At 41.5% G+C, this 21635-nt stretch overlaps 2 protein-coding genes across 10 annotated transcripts in view; both read left to right on the top strand.

Moving 5' to 3' along the window:
• src (v-src avian sarcoma (Schmidt-Ruppin A-2) viral oncogene homolog) overlaps positions 1–7552 on the top strand; it is a 409402-nt gene extending 401850 nt beyond the window's left edge. For all 7 annotated transcript variants that reach the window (XM_060937380.1, XM_060937381.1, XM_060937373.1 and 4 more), the window contains 3 exons: positions 3854–4007; positions 4098–4229; positions 6313–7552. In XM_060937380.1, coding sequence (XP_060793363.1) covers positions 3854–4007; positions 4098–4229; positions 6313–6521 — 495 coding nt within the window. In that variant the 3' untranslated portion in view covers positions 6522–7552. The remainder of the gene's footprint in view (positions 1–3853; positions 4008–4097; positions 4230–6312) is intronic.
• A 5373-nt stretch (positions 7553–12925) lies between these two features.
• The window catches only part of mical1 (microtubule associated monooxygenase, calponin and LIM domain containing 1), a 98306-nt gene continuing 89596 nt past the window's right edge, over positions 12926–21635 (top strand). For all 3 annotated transcript variants that reach the window (XM_060937365.1, XM_060937363.1, XM_060937366.1), the window contains exon 1: positions 12926–13087. The gene's annotated coding sequence lies outside the window, so the exon portion shown is untranslated. The remainder of the gene's footprint in view (positions 13088–21635) is intronic.

The following is a 21635-nucleotide window of genomic DNA, read 5'->3' as shown; positions in this document are numbered from 1 at the left end:
CGTCTAAGGGCCCGAAGATGACGGGCACCCAGTATGGTTTTCCGGCCTTGACCCTTACGCACAGAGATTCTTCCAGATTCTCTGAATCTTTTGATGATGATATGCACTGTAGATGATATGTTCAAACTCTTTGCAATTTTACACTGTCGAACTCCTTTCTGATATTGCTCCACTATTTGTCGGCGCAGAATTAGGGGGATTGGTGATCCTCTTCCCATCTTTACTTCTGAGAGCCACTGCCACTCCAAGATGCTCTTTTTATACCCAGTCATGTTAATGACCTATTGCCAATTGACCTAATGAGTTGCAATTTGGTCCTCCAGCTGTTCCTTTTTTGTACCTTTAATTTTTCCAGCCTCTTATTGCCCCTGTCCCAACTTTTTTGAGATGTGTTGCTGTCATGAAATTTCACATGAGCCAATATTTGGCGTGAAATTTCAAAATGTCTCACTTTCGACATTTGATATGGTGTCTATGTTCTATTGTGAATACAATATCAGTTTTTGAGATTTGTAAATTATTGCATTCTGTTTTTATTTACAATTTGTACTTTGTCCCAACTTTTTTGGAATCGGGGTTGTAAAAGTAAAGTACAGGGTTTCTACTTTGTCTTCCAAACGTATTTTAGAGGAAATATAATGTTCGAGTAAATAATTCACTTCGTTCACATTTGTTACATGTGCAACTGATTTTGTAACACGCCTACTGGTGATGTATTACAGAAACGTCATCAAAATGGGATGGAATATATTAGCTCACTGGAGCTCAAAACTACGTGGGTGCGTCATATGTAGTTATATGACATGACTGTTGCTGATTGGCTGCATGAACCTAGTTATTACAGTTAGCCCACAGCCTCACTTCATACCATATTGTGGTGTATTTATTTATTTATTTATTTATTTATTGGTATGACCTCTAGCTCGGATTCAAAAAATCTCAAATAAACCTCTTTAAAATGCTTGTGAACCACAGATAAGATGATCTGGATGCACAAAATATTCAACCTTGCATTGTTTTTCCTTTACCTTTGAAAGACTTGAGTTTGTTGATGCAAACAAGTCAGTTAGTTTGGTGTGTTTACGTCCATCTTCCTCTAATGCCTTTCTCTTCTTTAATCTGGCCTTTTCTGCTCCCCCTTTTCTTTTTCTGCTGATTGAAGACGATGACTGCTGTCTGGTCTAACAGTAAACCTGTACGTGTGTCATGCAGGCTTGTAGTACTCAAGTCCAGGACTCTGACTCGAGTCCGACTTGCGCCTTAATTTTAGGGACACGTGACTCGACTTGGACTTGAGCACTGATGACTCGGACTTGTGCATTAACTGCATTCAGACTCGTAAATTGGAGACAAGGACTGTTTTTTTTTTTTTTTTTTGTAGCATGCCATAATAATTTGCCATAAGATATTTATATCTACATTAATTGTATACTAATTTCGTGCAAGAGTGTTACACCTGCGTGCCTTGGCGCATGCATCAGATAGACACTCTGGCGCGCTCCAGACAGCGTGTGTGCCAAGTGGACTCTCGCGTGCGCGCTGTAAATGACTTGCACCTGCACAGGATTAAGGTGCAATCAGCGCACCTGTATAAAAACTGTGAAAACACACTTACTTTGCGAAGTATTGAGTTGCGTTGCTGACACATTACCGAGCCTTATTTCCTTGTTTGGTTTTCTGATTTCCTGTTTCTCATCTTTGATTCTGCTGAGTCTACGATAGCCTGTTTGTGCCTCGCTGGACCTACTGCCTGTTTTACGATTTTGCCTGCCATTCTGGATTGTTTACCTGTCTTCACTTGTATTAATAAACACACCTTCTGCACTTACATCCATCTTCCAACCATCTCTGACAGAATACTTCACACTCCCTGATAAAGAGAAGCACATTCACCTGTTCATGCACAGCGATGGGAATAACGGCGTTAGAAATAAACGGCGTTACTAACGGTGTTACTTTTTTTAGTAACTAGTAATCTAACTAATTACTTTTTACATCGTTATAACGCCGTTCCCATTACTTACAATAAAATACTATGCGTTACTTTATTAAAGCTGTTCTCATCTGGCACGCTGCTCGTTCAGCCTTTCTTTACTCTGCTTTAGTGTGGGGTGGGGAGACACGAGACAACGGCACAGTAAGCCAATCAGAGTAGATTTGGACAACATACGTAGGTAGGCCACGCCTACTGCACTACTGCGCACTCTTTCAATCAGAAGACAGAGCGATGGCGAGCGGTCAGCCCAGCACTGCGCTTTCACATTGGAAATACAGCCATTACTTTTCATTACTTGAAATAAAAGGCAAGAGTGTTTACGTGCAATGCACATTATGTCAAGGAACAAAGCGTTTGTCCTCGTCAGTGGCCAGTAATTAGTAACATAATTTTAATAACTACAAAAATATATTAAATTTGATAGATGTCTTATCTCACATTTGTCCCACAAAAATATTAATCTAGTGTAGATAACATTACTAATTGGTTCTGTTAAGTGTCCATTTCAGTCATTAAACACATTTAACATTCACTTTTATTATGATTACACTAATTGAATTTGATTTTTTTTGAGGGGGAACAAAATGTAACGGAATAATTACTTTCCCTGGTAATTAGTTACTTTTATGACAAAGTAACTCCGTTGGGAAAAGTAACTAGTAACTATAACTAATTACTTTTTGAAAGTAACGTGCCCAACACTGTTCATGCATCATGTTCAGGAACAAACTAATGTTAATGGCGCTAAAACAGCCACTGTCAAATGGTGCAATTGGAGTGTTGGACTTGACTTGGACTCAACTCGAAATTTTTTTTAATGACTTGGACTTAACTCGGACTTGAACACTGGGGACTCGAGACTGGACTCGGACTCGAGCTTTAGTGACTTGACTACAATGCTAGTGTCATGTGACCAGTCTGGAATCAGGTGACAAATTACCTGCCAAAAAAAGCTGCCTGTAGCCTCCGCTGCAACAAGTCATTAAAGTTATAACACTAACTTTACATTTATTGCAGAACCAACCCAGAGCCCAAGGGTAATTTTCCTGTTTTTCCTAATTAGCCATTCTGGAATTCAACATTAACTAGTTGATGGTGCCTATCCATCTCCTTATTTTCATTTATATTTATTTTTACGTATCCTTATTAGTCCTCGTCACCCGTAATAGAGCGTGAGGCCTCCACCAAAACCCTCCGTGCTTGATCTGGAGCCCATCATTCCAGGTGGCCCCAGGTCCATCCTTTCTCCCTCAACTGTCCTCCTCCAAATTTCCTTGAGCCTGCCTTGGTTTCTCTGGCCATCAGGAGTCCATCTGACAGCTACTGTCTGTATTGACATGGGTGGCATGTGCAGCATGTGTCCAAACGGCATTTCTGCACTTCTTCGGTGATGGGTTTGGTAGATGATGTTCTGTGTAACTTGATGTTGGAGATAGTGTTAGACCAAAAGACGTTAAATATTCTTCTGAGGCATCTGTTCTTTCCTATCCTTATATGCCATGTGTTAAATCCAAAAAATATATCGGATAAACTTCGCAATAAGGTAATAATGGATTTTTCTATCAGCCGTGTCATTTCTGCTCGTTTCTCAAGTGAGAATTGTCATCGACTTTGTGTTTCATCCAGCGACGTTTCAGCAAAACTGGCCCAAATGCATTCCAGAAGTAAACAAAACTCTGGGTTCGAATGGCAGTCTCTGCTGTTATAGGGAAACAGGCCTAAATGACCCAACTAACTCAACCCAGTAACTGGATTATATAAATAACCTGGTATAAAACCACAGTGCTTCTTCAGACTGATTTTAGGACGCTATGCGCTGCAGTGTTTTCAGTGTGCTGTTTGTTGTTTTGTCCTCAGATCGCCTCTGGCATGGCATATGTAGAGAGAATGAACTATGTCCACCGGGACCTCAGGGCTGCCAACATCCTGGTGGGAGAGAACCTGGTGTGTAAGGTGGCTGATTTCGGTCTCGCTCGCCTCATAGAGGACAACGAATACACTGCGAGGCAGGGTGAGTGAGACAGCTCGAGCACTGTGTTTCCTCTCTCTCATTTATCTCGCACCAGCTATCCATAACTCACTTCTTCATCTGTATACACAGGGGCTAAGTTTCCTATAAAGTGGACTGCACCAGAAGCTGCTCTATATGGTCGCTTCACCATCAAATCTGATGTCTGGTCATTTGGGGTTTTACTCACTGAGCTAGCCACTAAAGGCAGGGTGCCATATCCAGGTACACACTTCTGAATGAGTTCTATCATTTCCTATGATTAATGAATGCTGTGTTTTGGCAGTAGGACCTGAGTTGGGATCATAGACTGTTTATGAATTACGTCTGAAAGAGAATTTGAATGGAGGTAGAAATTTCTCACATTTAATCCATAAATTCCTTTTTTTAATGATGTTGTGTGTGGGTTTTTTTTTTAGCAATATAGTTCTAAAGGTTTTTTGAATAAAACCCAATTAATCAGCTGCTCCTTTTCAGTTAAAACGGACACACAAGGTTTGAGTACAAAATAAAGATCATGTAACAGTGGCTAAAATCATTGTTCTTTAACGTCAAGTCAAGTTTATTTCTATCGCACTTTTAACAGTAGATATTGTCGCAAAGCAGCTTTACAGAATTTGAATGACTTTAAAGGAACAGTCCACCGTACTTCCATAATGAAATATGCTCTTATCTGAATTGAGACGAGCTGCTCCGTACCTGTCCGAGCTTTGCGCGACCTCCCAGTCAGTCAGACGCAGTCAGACACGCTGTCACTCCTGTTAGCGATGTAGCTAGGCTCAGTATGGCGAATGGTATTTTTTGGGGCTGTAGTTAGATGCGACCAAACTCTTCCACGTTTTTCCTGTTTACATAGGTTTATATGACCAGTGATGTGAAACAAGTTCAGTTACACAAATTGAAACGTAGCGATTTTCTATGCTATGGAAAGTCCGCACTATAATGACAGGCGTACTAACACCTTCTGCGCGCTTCAACAGCGCATTGATACGGAGCTCAGATATCAGTGCGCTGCCGAAGCGCGCAGAAGGTGTTAGTAAAACTAACTATGACAGCATAACTAAAAGGGGAGAGCCAGAAGGTAACACGGGCATGAGGGAGCCCCGGGACATAAAGCAGCAGCCACTATACTGTCAACAAACTCGAGTGAGCAAGCGAGTGGGGGACTGACGGCATCCATACATCCCAGTTTAACAAAACACTCTGTCTGAGGATCCTCCAGATCTACTCCTTTACCTCAAACACCATTAACAAAAAGTTTGACTAAACATACGTTTTCAGCCTAGACTTAAACGCTGAGACTGTGTCCGATTTCCAAACACTACTTGGAAGGCTGTTCCATAACTGTGGGGCTTTGTAAGAAAAGGCTCTGCCCCCTGGTGTAGCCTTCACTATACGAGGTACTGTACCAGCAGATAGCCTGCACCTTTTGATCTAAGTAGGCGTCGTGGGTCATAAAGGACCAAAAGTTCGCTCAGGTACTGTGGCGCGAGACCATTCAGTGCTTTAAAGGTATTTTTATAATCAAATACGAAATTTTGATTATATACAAAAGTGTGACTTTCTTTCACTGTGGCATGGGTGTTGGTTTGAGTATTTCAGAAACTGCTGATCTCCTGGGGTTTTCACACACAACAGTCTCGAGAGTTTATACAAAATGGTGCGAAAAACAAAAAACACTGAGTGAGTGAGTGAGCGACAGTTCTGTGGGTGGAAGCAAACACCTTGTTGATGAGAGAGGTCGGAGGAAAACGGCCAGATTGGTTCGAGCTTTTTTGCCAGGAAGGATATAGCAACTCATATAATCACTCTCTACAACCATGGTAAGCAGAAAAGCATCTCGGCATGCAACAGACAACCACATTGGTTTCCATTCCTGCAGCCAAGAACAAGAATCTTAGGCTCAAGAACAAGTTCCTATTAAAGTGGCCGGGGAGTGTACCGTATGTGCGACAGTGAAACAAACATCTGTCTAATCAATCCAATTCCTGTAGTAATAAGACGCCAGTTGTTAAAATGTCTGATGCTCCTGCACCATAATCACAATAGATTCTTGAAATGAACATTTTGCTCTTTTCAGACTTTACATGCTATAACTTGGCTTGTGGCTGAGATACTGTCCATGCAGATCAGAAATGGTTGAAGAAAGCATTGTGTATGTGCGAAAATATTTATGATTTGAATAATCAAGAAGAAAAGGAATAATTTTTTTTAAGCTGAACAGGGAAAAAAAGGGTTCACATCAAACCTTCATTTTAAGTCATGAATATTTCTTTTTTTGAAGTAGTTTCCTCTGTGTCCTGCACAGGCATGGTGAACCGTGAGGTGCTGGACCAGGTAGAGCGTGGCTACAGGATGCCATGCCCGGCGGAGTGCCCCGAATCACTGCATGAGCTCATGCTTACATGTTGGAGGAAAGAACCTGAAGAACGCCCCACTTTTGAATACCTGCAAAGCTTCCTGGAGGACTATTTTACCTCCACGGAGCCTCAGTACCAGCCAGGAGAAAACCTGTAGAGGAAATCCAGTAAAGCAGTTTCATCTGGGATCAGGAGACGGGATGGAGGCTCTCTGTACTGTTCTCCTTAAAGAGAGCACCAGTGTTGGTGATCGCTTCCATGCACATTGATTTTCAGTCAAGTGCTGAGGCTAGGTGATTTAATACTTTTTTAGTTTTAAAGTCATAGATTATTTTGGGAACTGAAGCAGGATGATTGAATGGATGGAGAGATTCGGGGACCGTGTTAAAATGCTGTCTTTAAAAAAAAAAGACGACAGGTGCTATGTGACCGTTCAGTTGCAGAGTGAAATGAGAGAACAGCTGCTTTCACCAGTTTACATCATTAAAGAAAATTGACGACGTGCAAGTCCTGAAATATTTAAAATCATGTTTTGACGTAAGCAAAAACATCCACAGAAGTAGGACAACACGAACAATATGAGGTTACAGGTCGCATTCAAGAAAAAGGCAACCACTTCTTCTTTGTTTTCACTCCAATGTGTTTGACACCATGTTCCTTATTTATATATTATGTTTGCAGTTTTAAATTGTTGACAGTCACATTGAGTTATTTCTAACAAGCATATATGTTATTTTTCGTAACAGTTACGGCAACTGACTAAGCTCAGATCACTTTAAAAAAAAAAAAAAAGTATATTCCAGATGTGTCACGAGCCCACACTCCATCCCATATCACTCCATCCTTTTATTTTTCACGAGCTCTAAAAGCATCAGGGAACTGGACCAGACCCTTTAAGACCCTTGATTGAATTTTTTCCAGTTCTCTTTTCTATGAGGTCATGTCTTAATGTGTCACCGTCTTCCAATACATGTCTGATTTGAACTCTTGTAATGTTGCCTGGAAGATGATGTCCGATCTCCCGTTCCCTGTATCCTAAAGAACTGGAAAAGGACAAAGACTGTCAAACGGAGATGTTTTTTGAATTTCGCTGACGAGACAGATGGGATCTGGTCATACTGCAAAATTCAGTGAAGCAAATGAAGTGTTGGAGACCAAACTCTGAAATAAATAATCAGCTGCCTTTAATACAGCCTTCTAAATATTATTTTCTGACTCCTTTCCTTTAGTATTGTTTTACTTTTCTGATATTATCCAGTGTTTTCTGATAAGACTCAGATCTACTGATAGTATTCTGCTTATGGGAGACGTTTTTGTACAATTCGATATATAATATATAAACATAAACACAGTAAAAATGGTATTTTTATTAATATTATTGTTTATAAGATTGTAACTTGTAGCTTCGTCTGAATTGTTAGTTAGGATCATCAATCTCATTAAATCACCAAATGAAGTGACTTTGGGCAAATGTAAAGAGTTCAGTGTTTTGAAAGACCCTGATATGTGTTTTTGCTTATACTGTACGTCTTAAAAAGCAGGAAAGACTTTATCTTGTGTTAATTTATGTTAAGGCTACAATGTTTTGCTAATGATTAACGCTGGATATGCTTACATTTGACTTGAAATGACATTTCACTCTCTCTCACACACACACACACACCAATCACTGGATTTCTGGTTTTTAATACATCAGACAGTGTTGTATCCAGCCTTCTTCCTTAATTCTGTTGCTTTTGTTTTGTGGTGAGATAAAAAGGTTTGTAGGAAATGTAAGGCATTTGTCTTTCTGCATCACGATGCCAATAGGACCTGTGAATAGTGATAGTAGGGGAGAAGGTTAGTCACTCATGCACTGTTTCCCCGTCATCCGTTTAGTTGCTTTTCTCACTTTCGAGTGCTCTTGTGACACCTGGACAATTTGTTGTAAATACTTTCTAGTCATGCTGGTGTAAATATTCATATTGATCAGATTTTTATTTGTTAATCGTCTTACGATTGTCTCGACTACTCTCAAATCCCACACAAAGGGAGTGGTTTTCTAGAAAAAACTTGAGCAATTTGCATAAGAGATCAGGTGTCTGTAAAATCACTCCATTATTTCACTGATTGATTTTCTTTTTCATCATGTTGTGTTTTCTGTGATTCAGTTCGTTTTCTGCAGACAGAGGTGACACTGAGATTTGATCTGGGTTAATGTGGGAATTCAGTGGTGCTTGAAAGTTTGCGAACCCTTTAGAATTTTCTAGATTTCTGCATAAATATGACCTAAAACATCAGATTTTTACACAAGTCCTAAAAGTAGGCAAAGAGAACCCAGTTAAACAAATGAGACAAAAAATATTATACTTGGTTATTTATTTATTTATTTATTTATTGAGGAAAATGAGGACGACATTACAAATCTGAGTGGCAAAAGTATGTGAACCTCTAGGATTAGCAGTTAATTTGAAGGTGAAATTAGAGTCGGGTGTTTTCAATCAATGGGATGACAATCAGGTGTGAGTGGGCACCCTGTTTTATTTAAAGAACAGGGATCTATCAAAGTCTGATCTTCACAACACATGTTTGTGGAAGTGTATCATGGCACAAACAAAGGGGATTTCTGAGGACCTCAGAAAAAGCATTGTTGATGCTCATCAGGCTGGAAAAGGTTACAAAACCATCTCTAAAGAGTTTGGACTCCACCAATCCACAGTCACAGATTGTGTACAAATGGAAGAAATTCAAGACCATTGTTACCCTCCCCAGGGGTGGTCGACCAACAAAGATCACTCCAAGAGCAAGGCCAATAGTTGGTGAGGTCACAAAGGATCCCAGGGTAACTTCTAAGCAACTGAAGGCCTCTCTCACATTGGCTAATGTTCATGACTCCACCATCAGGAGAACACTGAACAACAATGGTGTGCATGGCAGGGTTGCAAGGAGAAAGCCACTGCTTTCTAAAAAGAACATTGCTGCTCAGCTGCACTTTACTAAAGATCATGTGGACAAGTCAGAAGGCTATTGGAAAAATGTTTTGTGGACAGATGAGACCAAAATAAAACTTTTTGGTTTAAATGAGAAGTGTTATGTTTGGGGTAAGGAAAACACTGCTTTCCAGCCTAAGAACCTTAGCCCATCTGTGTAACATGGTGGTGGTAGTATCACGGTTTGGGCCTGTTTTGCTGCATCTGGGCCAGGACGGCTTGCCATCATTGATGGAACAATGAATTCTGAATTATACCAGTGAATTCTAAAGGAAAATGTCAGGACATCTGTCCATGAACTGAATCTCAAGAGAAGGTGGGTCATGCAGCAAGACAACGACCCTAAGCACACAAGTCGTTCTACCAAAGAATGGTTAAAGAAGAATAAAGTTAATGTTTTGGAATGGCCAAGTCAAAGTCCTGACCTTAATCCAATCGAAATGTTGTGGAAGGACCTGAAGCAAGCAGTTCATGTGAGGAAACCCACCAACATCCCAGAGTTGAAGTTGTTCTGTATGGAGGAATGGGCTAAAATTCCCCCCAAGTCGGTGTGCAGGACTGATCAACAGTTACCAGAAACGTTTAGTTGCAGTTATTGCTGCACAAGGGGGTCACACCAGATACTGAAGCAAAGGTTCACATACTTTTGCCACTCACAGATATGTAATATTGGATCATTTTCCTCAATAAATAAATGACCAAGTATAATATTTTTTGTCTCATTTGTTTAACTGGGTTCTCTTTATCTACTTTTAGCACTTGTGTGAAAATCTGATGATGTTTTAGGTCATATTTATGCAGAAATCTAGAAAATTCTAAAGGGTTCACAAACTTTCAAGCACCACTGTATGCACAATTGGGTGAAGGTTAGTTATTTGACCACCTCATATTCATCATCACAGCCTTACATTTTCAGATGTGTTCTTTTTATCTCGCTATTCATCCATTTATAGCAAAGGAGAGCAAAGCGGTTTTTCAAGATGCTGATTCTGTCTCATATAGCAGTGATGGAATCAGCCTATTCAGTTTTTCTTCCTGGCTCCACCCCCCCCCCCCCCCCCCCTTTTGTTTTTTTCTCGCTTCTACCATATTGTACAGTTCTGTTATACCATGACCTGTCCCCTGTAGACTTTGCAATGAGAGCTATATACTTCAATTGTTGAGATATTATCTTTTGTAAGTGCAATAAATACATAAAAGGTGGGATTGTGAAGCAGATTTGTACATTTCTGTGCACGTTCCTTGTATGGAAAAGAAACCTTTTGGGTAAGTTTGTGCTTCAGTGCGTTTAGCTGTCACAAAGAAAGCTGATGTGACTAAAGTCTAATTAAAAATGACAATACCAATTCATTCATTTTCAGTATCACTGTGGAAATGGAGACTACTCTATGAATCTCAGGTGCAAACAAGGCAGGGGGAGTTCACCTTGGAAGAAGCCTTTATTTGTCAGATAAACATTTCACTGCTTCAGAGCACTGCGCTGTAAACACACACACATGGTAAATACAAGGTTGGGTGCCTTGCTTAAGGGCACTTCAGCCATGGATGTAGCAGAAGGGGGACATGCTGTTCAGTCACTCCCCCCACCCAGTCCAAGGAATCAAACCAGCAACCTTTTGATCCCAAAGCTGCAGCTCTCGCCTTTAGGCCATGGCTGCCCTGGGATTGGATTGCTACACTATTGCAGGGCAATATACACGCACGTTCACACCTATCAGCAATTTACTGTAACCAATCCTACTTGCAGATGAACGAATAGACAGCAGGATGGAGGTGCAGCAGATAGCATTGCCACTCCACTTCTCCAGGGTCCCTGATTTTATGCTGAGCTTGGAATATTGTCTGTTCTCCCCATGTCCACTTGGGATTCCTCTGGGTTTTCTAGTTTCATCCTGCTGTCCAAATACTCTGGATTTCAGCTATGCAACTGAATGAGTAAATGAGTGTGTGCATGGTGCCCTGCAATTGAAATGGCATTCCATCCATGGTGAATTCCCAGCTTATGTCTGGTGTTCCTGGGATTGGCTCTGGATCCACTGTAACTCTGAAGAATGATGGAATGAATAAATAACTCAACTAACTAGATACATAACTAAGAAGGATACATGTTTACATGCCCCTGTTAAAATTACAGGGGTTTGTGGTCTCTCATCTCATTAGCCGCTTTATCCTGTTCTACAGGGTCGCAGGCAAGCTGGAGCCTATCCCAGCTGACTACGGGCGAAAGGCGGGGTACACCCTGGACAAGTCGCCAGGTCATCACAGGGCTGACACATAGACGCAGACAACCATTCACACTCACATTCACACCTACGGTCAATTTAGAGTCACCAGTTAACCTAACCTGCATGTCTTTGGACTGTGGGGGAAACCCACGTGGACGTGGGGAGAACATGCAAACTCCGCACAGAAAGCCCCTCGCCGGCCATGGGGCTCGAACCCGGACCTTCTTGCTGTGAGGTGACAGCGCTAACCACTACTCCACCGTGCCACCCCCAAGCTAAATCATGTCAGATAATTTTCCACCTTGAATGTCATCAAAGAACCAACAAAATTGAAATAAAAAAAAAAACAAGTAGAAATGTTTTAAGGGCAAAAATAGCTTTCAATAGCCTGGCTGCAACAGTGCACCCACCAAAAAAAAACCCACACACACAGTGTGAAAGAGAGAGAGACAGAATGAGAGACAGAGAAACACAGAGAAGGGCGGCACGATGGTGTAGTGGTTAGTACTGTCGCCTCACAGCAAGAAGGTCCGGGTTCGAGCCCCGTGCCCGGCGAGGGCCTTTCTGTGTGGAGTTTGCATGTTCTCCCCGCGTCCACGTGGGTTTCCTCCGGGTGCTCCGGTTTCCCCCACAGTCCAAAGACATGCAGGTTAGGTGACTCTAAATTGACCGTAGGTGTGAATGTGAGTGTGAATGGTTGTCTGTGTCTATGTGTCAGCCCTGTGATGACCTGGCGACTTGTCCAGGGTGTACCCCGCCTTTCGCCCGTAGTCAGCTGGGATAGGCTCCAGCTTGCCTGCGACCCTGTAGAACAGGATAAAGCGGCTAGAGATAATGAGAACTGTGCAAAACCCCATGTTGGCCACTAGAGGTCACCAGACTGTAAAAAAGCGATCCCCCTCTTTGTCTGATTCCGTGTATACAGTCACTGAAGCCTAAGTATTCAATTAAAAATCTCATAATCAATGCATAAATGCAAATTTGCCCTAAAATGCTGTAACTGTAAATTGATTGTCATTACACAGCTGGACAACGAAATTTCAGTGCAACTCCTCAAGTATACAACATCCAATATAAAAAATAAAAGTCTAATATAAAATCTAAAATAAAGAATTACACGCTGTGATTTTTCCTGATCCAGACAGACTGGCCGGAAAATAAAAGAGAATTGAATTATCTCAGAGATAAACTTGTGTCATTCACTGAATGAGATGATTTCCAGTCATTAGATCAGATGTTGTGAGTCATTTGAAGTGCACAGGAGTGTTTTATCTCTTGACCCAGAATGATTACAGTAGGCATGAACTCTAGCCTGCAGCTACAGGAGGCTGAACAAGGTGCCGCCTCGATACTCTAAAGCCGGAAGAGTTTCTCTCTGCAGTGTGTCGGAGCTCGCAGGTGGAAGTGCAGAGTGCAGTCAGGCCCCAGACACACAGTGTGAGCTCTTCATGGGGGTTTGAGTGGATGTGTGAGCTCTTCATGGGGGTTTGAGTGGATGAGGGCGTTAAAGAGGTGACCAGTGAACTGAGGTAAGAACATGGCTTTGATCAAACTTCCTCAGCTCTCTTACCTGTCCAGTGCTTCAGGTCTTTCATTACTCGTTGTTTTTCTGGGAAAGAAGCTCAAATATATACTAACCTGAAAATGTCCATCATGAGCTGTTGCATATGTGAGGTAAATATTTACCTCGAGTGTATTTAGTGTTTTTGTTTTGAAGCTAAATATTTCCCAAAAGGCAACATGGTTTTCAAAAAAAAAAAAAAAAAGCTCTGAGAATGAACTTGTGCACATGTGTTGAGTGATTTTAGGTGGAGCTGAGGGCATTTTGTGCTTTCTTTTTCCTGCTATTTATATTTTTATCTAACACACACACACACACACACACTCACTCCTGTCATTGTGGGGACCTTTTGTTGACACTTGCTCATGCTTCTATTTCATGCTAAGCAGGAACCTACGGTAAATGTATCCCAAACTGAGAGCTTAATTTTGAAATAAAAGCTGTAGTTTTGTATAAAAATGTTTTTTTCCTTGTTCGGAGAAGCCTAAGGTTATAATAACTGACAGGTATATATGTCTCATCTCATCTCATTATCTCTAGCCGCTTTATCCTGTTCTACAGGGTCGCAGGCAAGCTGGAGCCTATCCCAGCTGACTACGGGCGAAAGGCGGGGTACACCCTGGACAAGTCGCCAGGTCATCACAGGGCTGACACATAGACACAGACAACCATTCACACTCACATTCACACCTACGGTCAATTTAGAGTCACCAGTTAACCTAACCTGCATGTCTTTGGACTGTGGGGGAAACCGGAGCACCCGGAGGAAACCCACGTGGACACGGGGAGAACATGCAAACTCCGCACAGAAAGGCCCTCGCCGGCCACAGGGCTCGAACCCGGACCTTCTTGCTGTGAGGCGACAGCGCTAACCACTACACCGCCATGCCGCCTCTTTCTTTTTCCTGCTATTTATATTTTTATTCAGTCCACTTTCTAAGATCTAACACACACACACACACACTCCTGTCATTGTGGGGACCTTTTGTTGACACTTGCTCATACATCTTTCATGCTAAGCAGGAACCTAAATGTATCCCAAACTCAGAGCTTAATTTTGAAATAAAAGCTGTAGTTTTGTATAAAAATGTATTTTTCCTTGTTCGGAGAAGCCTAAGGTTATAATAACTAACAGGTATATATGTGAGGTACATAAATATCTCATCTCATTATCTCTAGCCGCTTTATCTTTCTACAGGGTCGCAGGCAAGCTGGAGCCTATCCCAGCTGGCTACGGGCGAAAGGCGGGGTACACCCTGGACAAGTCACCAGGTCATCACAGGGCTGACACATAGACACAGACAACCATTCACACCTACGGTCAATTTAGAGTCACCAGTTAACCTAACCTGCATGTCTTTGGACTGTGGGGGAAACCGGAGCACCCGGAGGAAACCCACGCGGACACGGGGAGAACATGCAAACTCCACACAGAAAGGCCCTCGCCGGCCCCGGGGCTCGAACCCAGGACCTTCTTGCTGTGAGGCGACAGCGCTAACCACTACAGCACCGTGCCGCCCCGGTACATAAATATATGTGAGGTAAATATTTACCTCGAGTGTATTTTAGTGTTTTTGTTTTGAAGCTAAATATTTCCCAAAAGGCGACATGGTTTTCAAAAAAAAGCTCTGAGAATGAACTTGTGCACGTGTTGAGTGATTTTAGGTGGAGCTGAGGGCATTTTGTGCTTTCTTTTTCCTGCTATTTATATTTTTATTCAGTCCACTTTCTAAGATCTAACACACACACTCCTGTCATTGTGGGGACCTTTTGTTGACACTTGCTCATGCTTCTATTTCATGCTAAGCAGGAACCTACGGTAAATATATCCCAAACTAAGAGCTTAATTTTGAAATAAAAGCTGTAGTTTTGTATAAAAATGTTTTTCCTTGTTCGGAGAAGCCTAAGGTTATAATAACTGACACACATTTCTGTCTTTATAGAGAAACACACACATTACATGTAATGAGGAAATGACTAGTTTTCTTTTTAACCCTCAGCACCTGTTCCAACTTGAACCTTCTTTTTCTTTTTTCTTCCTTGGCACGTTTTCACAGCCACATTGTGCCAAATAAACTGTTAACCACTTTTCCACAGAGGCAGTGACGAACATGAGGTGGTTAAATTCAGTTTGATTGCTGACGCATTCTGCAAAAAGTGAGGAACTTGTGACAGAATGGGTTACAGCGCTTCTGCATGTCAGCTTATAAGGTGTTGCAGTAAACATTTTGTTGAGGTTTAATTGTTTTACAGAGAAGCTTTTTCACAGTTGGTGTGACTCCAACCAAGCACCAAGAGCACATGATCGAAAGTGTATCTAACACATTTGTAAGTGTGCATATTTATAGGAAACCATGGAACAATGAGGGTTGCGAAGCAGCTTGTTACTGAGCAGAACTGCCAAGTGTGATGCTCATGGCTTGTATTTAACTTGATAGTTCATGTTTCCAGCAATGAAAGAAAAATAATAATAAACGTAACTTTTGTATGAGAAGGACGCTATAGGCTATATACACACACCAATCAGCTATAACATTATAAACACTGGCAGGTAAAGTGAATAACGTTTGATTATCTCATTACAGTGGTGCTTGACAATTTGTGAACCCTTTAGAGTTTCCTATATTTCTGCATAAATATGCCCGAAAACATCATGAGATTTTCACACAAGTCCTAAAAGTAGATAAAGAGAACCCAGTTAAACAAATGAGACAAAAATATTATACTTGGTCATTTATTTATTGAGGAAAATGATCCGATATTACATATCTGTGAGTGGCAAAAGTATGTGAACCTCTAGGATTAGCAGTTAATCTGAAGGTGAAATTAGAGTCCGGTGTTTTCAATCAATGGGATGACAATCAGGTGCGAGTGGGCACCCTGTTTTATTTAAAGAACAGGGATCTATCAAAGTCTGATCTTCACAGCACATGTTTGTGGAAGTGTATCATGGCACGACCAAAGGAGATTTCTGAGGACCTCAGAAAAAGCATTGCTGATGCTCACCAAGGGCAAGGCGTGTAATAGTCGGCGAGGTCACAAAGGATCCCAGGGTAACTTTTAAGCAACTGAAGGCCTCTCTCACATTGGCTAATGTTCATGAGTCCATGATCAGGAGAACACTGAACAACAATGGTGTGCATGGCAGGGTTGCAAGGAGAAAGCCACTGCTCTCCAAAAAGAACATTGCTGCTCATCTGCAGTTTGCTAACGATCACACGGACAAGCCAGAAGGCTCTTGGAAAAATGTTTTGTGGCTGGATGAGACCAAAATAGAACTTTTTGGTTTAAATGAGAAGCGTTATGTTTGGAGAAAGGAAAACACTGCATTCCAGCATAAGAACCTTATCCCATCTGTGAAACATGGTGGTGGTAGTATCATGGTTTGGGCCTGTTTTGCTGCATCTGGGCCAGGACGGCTTGCCATCATTAATGGAACAATGAATTCTGAATTATACCAGCGAATTCTAAAGCAAAATGTCAGGACATCTGTCCATGAACTGAATCTCAAGAGAAGGTGGGTCATGCAGCAAGACAACGACCCTAAGCACAGAAGTCATTCTACCAAAGAATGGTTAAAGAAGAATAAAGTTGTTTGGAATGGCCAAGTCAACGTCCTGACCTTAATCCAATTGAAATGTTGTGGAAGGACCTGAAGTGAGCAGTTCATGTGAGGAAACCCACCAACATCCCAGAGTTGAAGCTGTTCTATACGGAAGAATGGGCTAAAATTCCTCCAAGCCGGTGTGCAGGACTGATCAACAGTTACCGGAAACATTTAGTTGCAGTTATTGCTGCACAAGGGGGTCACACCAGATACTGAAAGCAAAGGTTCACATACTTTTGCCACTCACAGATATGTAATATTGGATCATTTTCCTCAATAAATAAATGACCAAGTATAATATTTTTGTCTCATTTGTTTAACTGGGTTCTCTCTATCTACTTTTAGGACTTGTGTGAAAATCTGATGATGTTTTAGGTCATATTTATGCAGAAATATAGAAAATTCTCAAGGGTTCACAAACCTTCAAGCACCTCTGTATTACTCAGCAAGAGAACAATCCGTTCTTGAAGTTGATGTGTTGGAAGCAGGAAAAATGGGCAAATGTAAGGATCTGAGTGACTTTGACAAGGGCCAAATTGTGATGGTGAGATGACTGGGTCTGAGCGTCTCCAAAATGGCACATCTTGTGCGGTGTTCCTGGTATGCAGTGGTTGGACCAAAAGTGGTCCAAGGAAGGACAACCGGTGAACCAGCGACAGGGTCATGGGTGTCGAAGGCTCATTGATTCACATGGGGCACGAAAGCTAGCCCGTATGATCCAATCCCCCCAGAAGGGCTACTGTAACACAAACTGCTGAAATGTTAATGATGGCTAAAACAGAAAGGTGTCAATATTAAAAAAAAAAAAAAAGTTATGAATTTCTTGGTTACACAGTTGTACTTTGACTATATAGGACAGAGTTATAGGAGGGCAATTCCATGTAAATGTCAACCTCACCATGCAAAAATAAAGCAACATGTAATACATCAAAACCACTCCCAGAGATATCACCTAGGCCTGTGTTTTACAGATGTGAATAAGTTGAACCAATTTGTCACAAGAATTGTTCCCTTCGCCTTCAGTCTTTTCTTTCTTATAATGTAAACCCCAAGCTAAAATCAACTTTGATCATGTACAATTCTATATTATTGCCACAAGCCACAGAAATGTATGCTAAAATCCACAAAACAGCAAAACAATAGCCATCCTAAATATTATTTAAGAACTTTGATAGTTTTAGCTGATATTTAGAGAGTTTTTCAAAGGGTTATGGTGGTTATCTCATCTCATCTCATTATCTCAAGCCGCTTTATCCTTCTACAGGGTCGCAGGCAAGCTGGAGCCTATCCCAGCTGACTATGGGCGAAAGGCGGGGTACACCCTGGACAAATCGCCAGGTCATCACAGGGCTGACACATAGACACAGACAACCATTCACACTCACATTCACACCTACGGTCAATTTAGAGTCACCAGTTAACCTAACCTGCATGTCTTTGGACTGTGGGGGAAACCGGAGCACCCGGAGGAAACCCACGCGGACACGGGGAGAACATGCAAACTCCGCACAGAAAGGCCCTCGCCGGCCCCGGGGCTCGAACCCAGGACCTTCTTGCTGTGAGGCGACAGCGCTAACCACTACACCACCGTGCCGCCCGTTATGGTGGTTATATCGCTGATTTTCTAAACATATGCCATGTCTATTTCAGACGCGTCACATCATAACGGAATTTCGTCACATCCATAACGCTGACTTTTCCTTCCAAAACTCTGCATGAAATACAAAATATTTTAAACAGCGATTTTTTAATATTCACCTTGGACCCCTCTATCAAATGGATTTCGACATTAGGTTTACAATTTCACAGAGTTTGATAAAAATGTACAGTCACCCAAGAAAAGTGATACTTTTTCTGTCACATCCATAACGCATCTTTTATTGGCATTTTCTGGCATGCCCTAGATGTACTATGGGAATTGTTCTTGTTCTATCACTTCTCCAGTATGGTACAGCCTTAAAATATGCAACACCTGTTTAAATACTGGGAGACAATAAAACATGCACTGGGTCATTTGTTGCCATTTTGAGTTCAAGTTCTAAGCAATTCCATAACGCTGGAATTGCTTAGAAGCGAGTAATTTATAATCATGTTATCTGTCATCACCCAGATAAGGATCGGTTCCCTTTTGAGTCTGGTTCCTCTCAAGGTTTCTTTCTCATGTCGACTGAGGGAGATTTTCCTCACCGCCATCAGCACAGGCTTGCTCATCATACATGTATTAGGGATAAAGTTAGCTCGTAAGTTTAAAGTCTTTAATTTTCTGTAAAGCTGCTTTGCAATAATGTCTGTTAAAAGCGCGATACAATTCAACTTGACTTGACTAGCCTGGAGTCCCTTCATGCCACTTCAGTGAACAGCTTCCTCCTCTAAACATTTACTTCTGTGTGACTTTTTCACTGTGGCATGGGTGTTGGTTTCAGCATTTCAGAAACTGCTGATATCCTGGGGTTTTCACACAGTCTCGAGAGTTTACACAGAATGGTACAGTACAAAAAACATTGAGTGAGCGACAGTTCTGTGGGTGGAAACAAACACCTTGTTGAAAAGAGAGGTCAGAGGAAAATGGCCAGATTGGTTCGAACTGCCAGGAAGGATATCCTTCATCATCATCAGGTTATGAACGTCCAACCTTTATCTCCATACAGAACATACTAGTACATTGGGATGAATTTTTTTCTTTCATCGGTCGAGAACACGACCCTCCGTTTCGAGAAACAGAGTCCGCTAACATTTCAAATTTCCTCTGGCCCACCTTCAGATCTTTTAAGCAAAAGTGCTTAATGACCCGCTACGTGATTTCCTCAAGAGGAGCTATTCCGACTGAAGGAGATGGAAGCAGTGAGAGTTGTGCATTCAATTATGTTTGCTTTCCTAGTATATAGATGGCCTAATGAAGAACTGAAGCATTATAGACTGGTCATGGGAAATATGGTTGCTCAGGTTTTCCATGTGAATGCTGTCAAGAGCTTCCTGATCCTGCTCGAGTGAAATACGCTTCAATAACTGACACTTTTCAGGAATGTGGTTTGGACAGAGTTGAACATGAGTTCAATTCTGGAAGAGGAATTAACTAATTTTCAGATCATGTGAACCAAATGCATATCAAACCACTGGTGCATACTAGTTTCTGAATATGCACCAATGTGTGTTTGCATTAGCTATGGTGCTCAAAGTTTCTGAAGTTTTGACGCGAGCGTTTATATTACTGATACACTACATGGCCAAAAGTATGAAGCCACCTGAACAGGACCCTCATAAACTGACCTCCTTCAAAGTTGGAGGTCTAGAATGTCTTTGTAAACTATAGTGTTATGAGTTCCCTTTATTGGAACTGAGGAACCCAAACCTGTTCCACCATGGCGATACCCTTGTGAAGTTCATACAGACATGGACATGGTTTTGCGAGGTTGGTTTGGAAGAACTTGGGTGGCCTTCACTGAGCCTTGACTGTAAATCCATTGAAGACATTTGGGATAAATTGGAACTGTTACCCCTTTTCCACCAAATCAGTTCCAGGGCTGGTTCGGGGCCGGTGCTGGTTCACAATTCGTTCAACTTCTGAGCCAGCTGAGAACCAGTTTGCTTTTCCATAGCTCGCGGTGCTAAGGGGAGCCACGTCATTACGTCGCTGTATACGTCAGTTACGTCGCTACGTTTGCATAAACCTTGGCGTGAATATTGAAGCAAAAACAACACGGAAGAAGCAGCAGCAGCAACAACAATAATAATAATGGCTGACTTCGCGTTTGTACAGCTGCTGCTTCTCATCGCTTAAAAATGGCGATCTTTCGTGATCTTGTTATTGTTGTTGGTCTTAACAACTCCCCCCCGATGTAAGCGGTTCTTTCCTCTGGCCCAGCAGAGAGTTGGTGCTAGCCTGGAACCGTTTTTTCTGGCCCCAGAGCCAGTTCTTTGTCAGTGGAAACAGAAAACCCGGTTCCAAACTAAGCACTGGCCCCGAACCAGCCCTGGAACTGCTTTGGTGGAAAAGGGGCAACAGACTGCACTCCAGGCCTCCTAGTGGAAAGCCTTCCTAGAAGAGTGGAAATGGTTGTAACAAGAAAGAATGGGGCAACTCTATATTAATGTCATGCCTTTGGAATGGATGTCCAGAAAGCACATATGGGTGTCATGGTCAAGTGTCCACATACTTTCGTCCATAAAGTGTATATTTGGACTGGAGGAAGGCATATGGATGGAATATCTATCTGGATAGTCTGTAATTTTAAATATATTGATTTGTGTCGAGCTCTTAAATTGTGAAACCTAACATGAAACAAAGAACATTTTAAGTAAAGAAATAAGATGCATCGTCTGATACTGACTTGTGAGTGACTTTTTTTTTTTTTTAATCATTAGAGGTAGAATGTATGTTTGTTTGTTTCTCCACAAGCTTGTTAAAGGAAAGATAGCACCTTTGCACGAATTGCATGATTTGTAACCAGTGGAAATGAGGTGTAATTCATGACCGATGGTGGCAGACGTTTTGCATGTCCCTGCTGCAGAATGTCAAATAAGTTCATAATCAAAGCAGGTGCAACTTTTTTTCTTCTAGGTGCTCTGAGTGTTTCAGCTTATTTGTTCTTTGAATTTTTATAAAGAGTGAGATCTCAAACACTTCACTCAAATGGGTATAGATTTCAGTCAGGGTGTGTAGTGTTACCCGTTCTTAGGCATTGTTCTTAGGAATTCACCCAGTTCACGATTTGATCCAGGTTATAACACTGGGTTCACGATTCAATTTTCCCATGAGATGTTTGAAAAAATATTACATGAAGAAAATTTTATGACCAAAAAATGCATTATTTATTTTCCCTATTGCTCTATCAGCTTAAATATTCTTTTTGTTAAATTAAAAAAAAAACCCTTTTTCATTTTTCTTTAATGAAATGCTGAACAATTTTAT

This window comes from Neoarius graeffei, chromosome 13 (assembly GCF_027579695.1).
Source record: "Neoarius graeffei isolate fNeoGra1 chromosome 13, fNeoGra1.pri, whole genome shotgun sequence".
NCBI classification, from domain to species: domain Eukaryota; kingdom Metazoa; phylum Chordata; class Actinopteri; order Siluriformes; family Ariidae; genus Neoarius; species Neoarius graeffei.
This window is presented reverse-complemented; position numbering and strand designations above follow the sequence as displayed.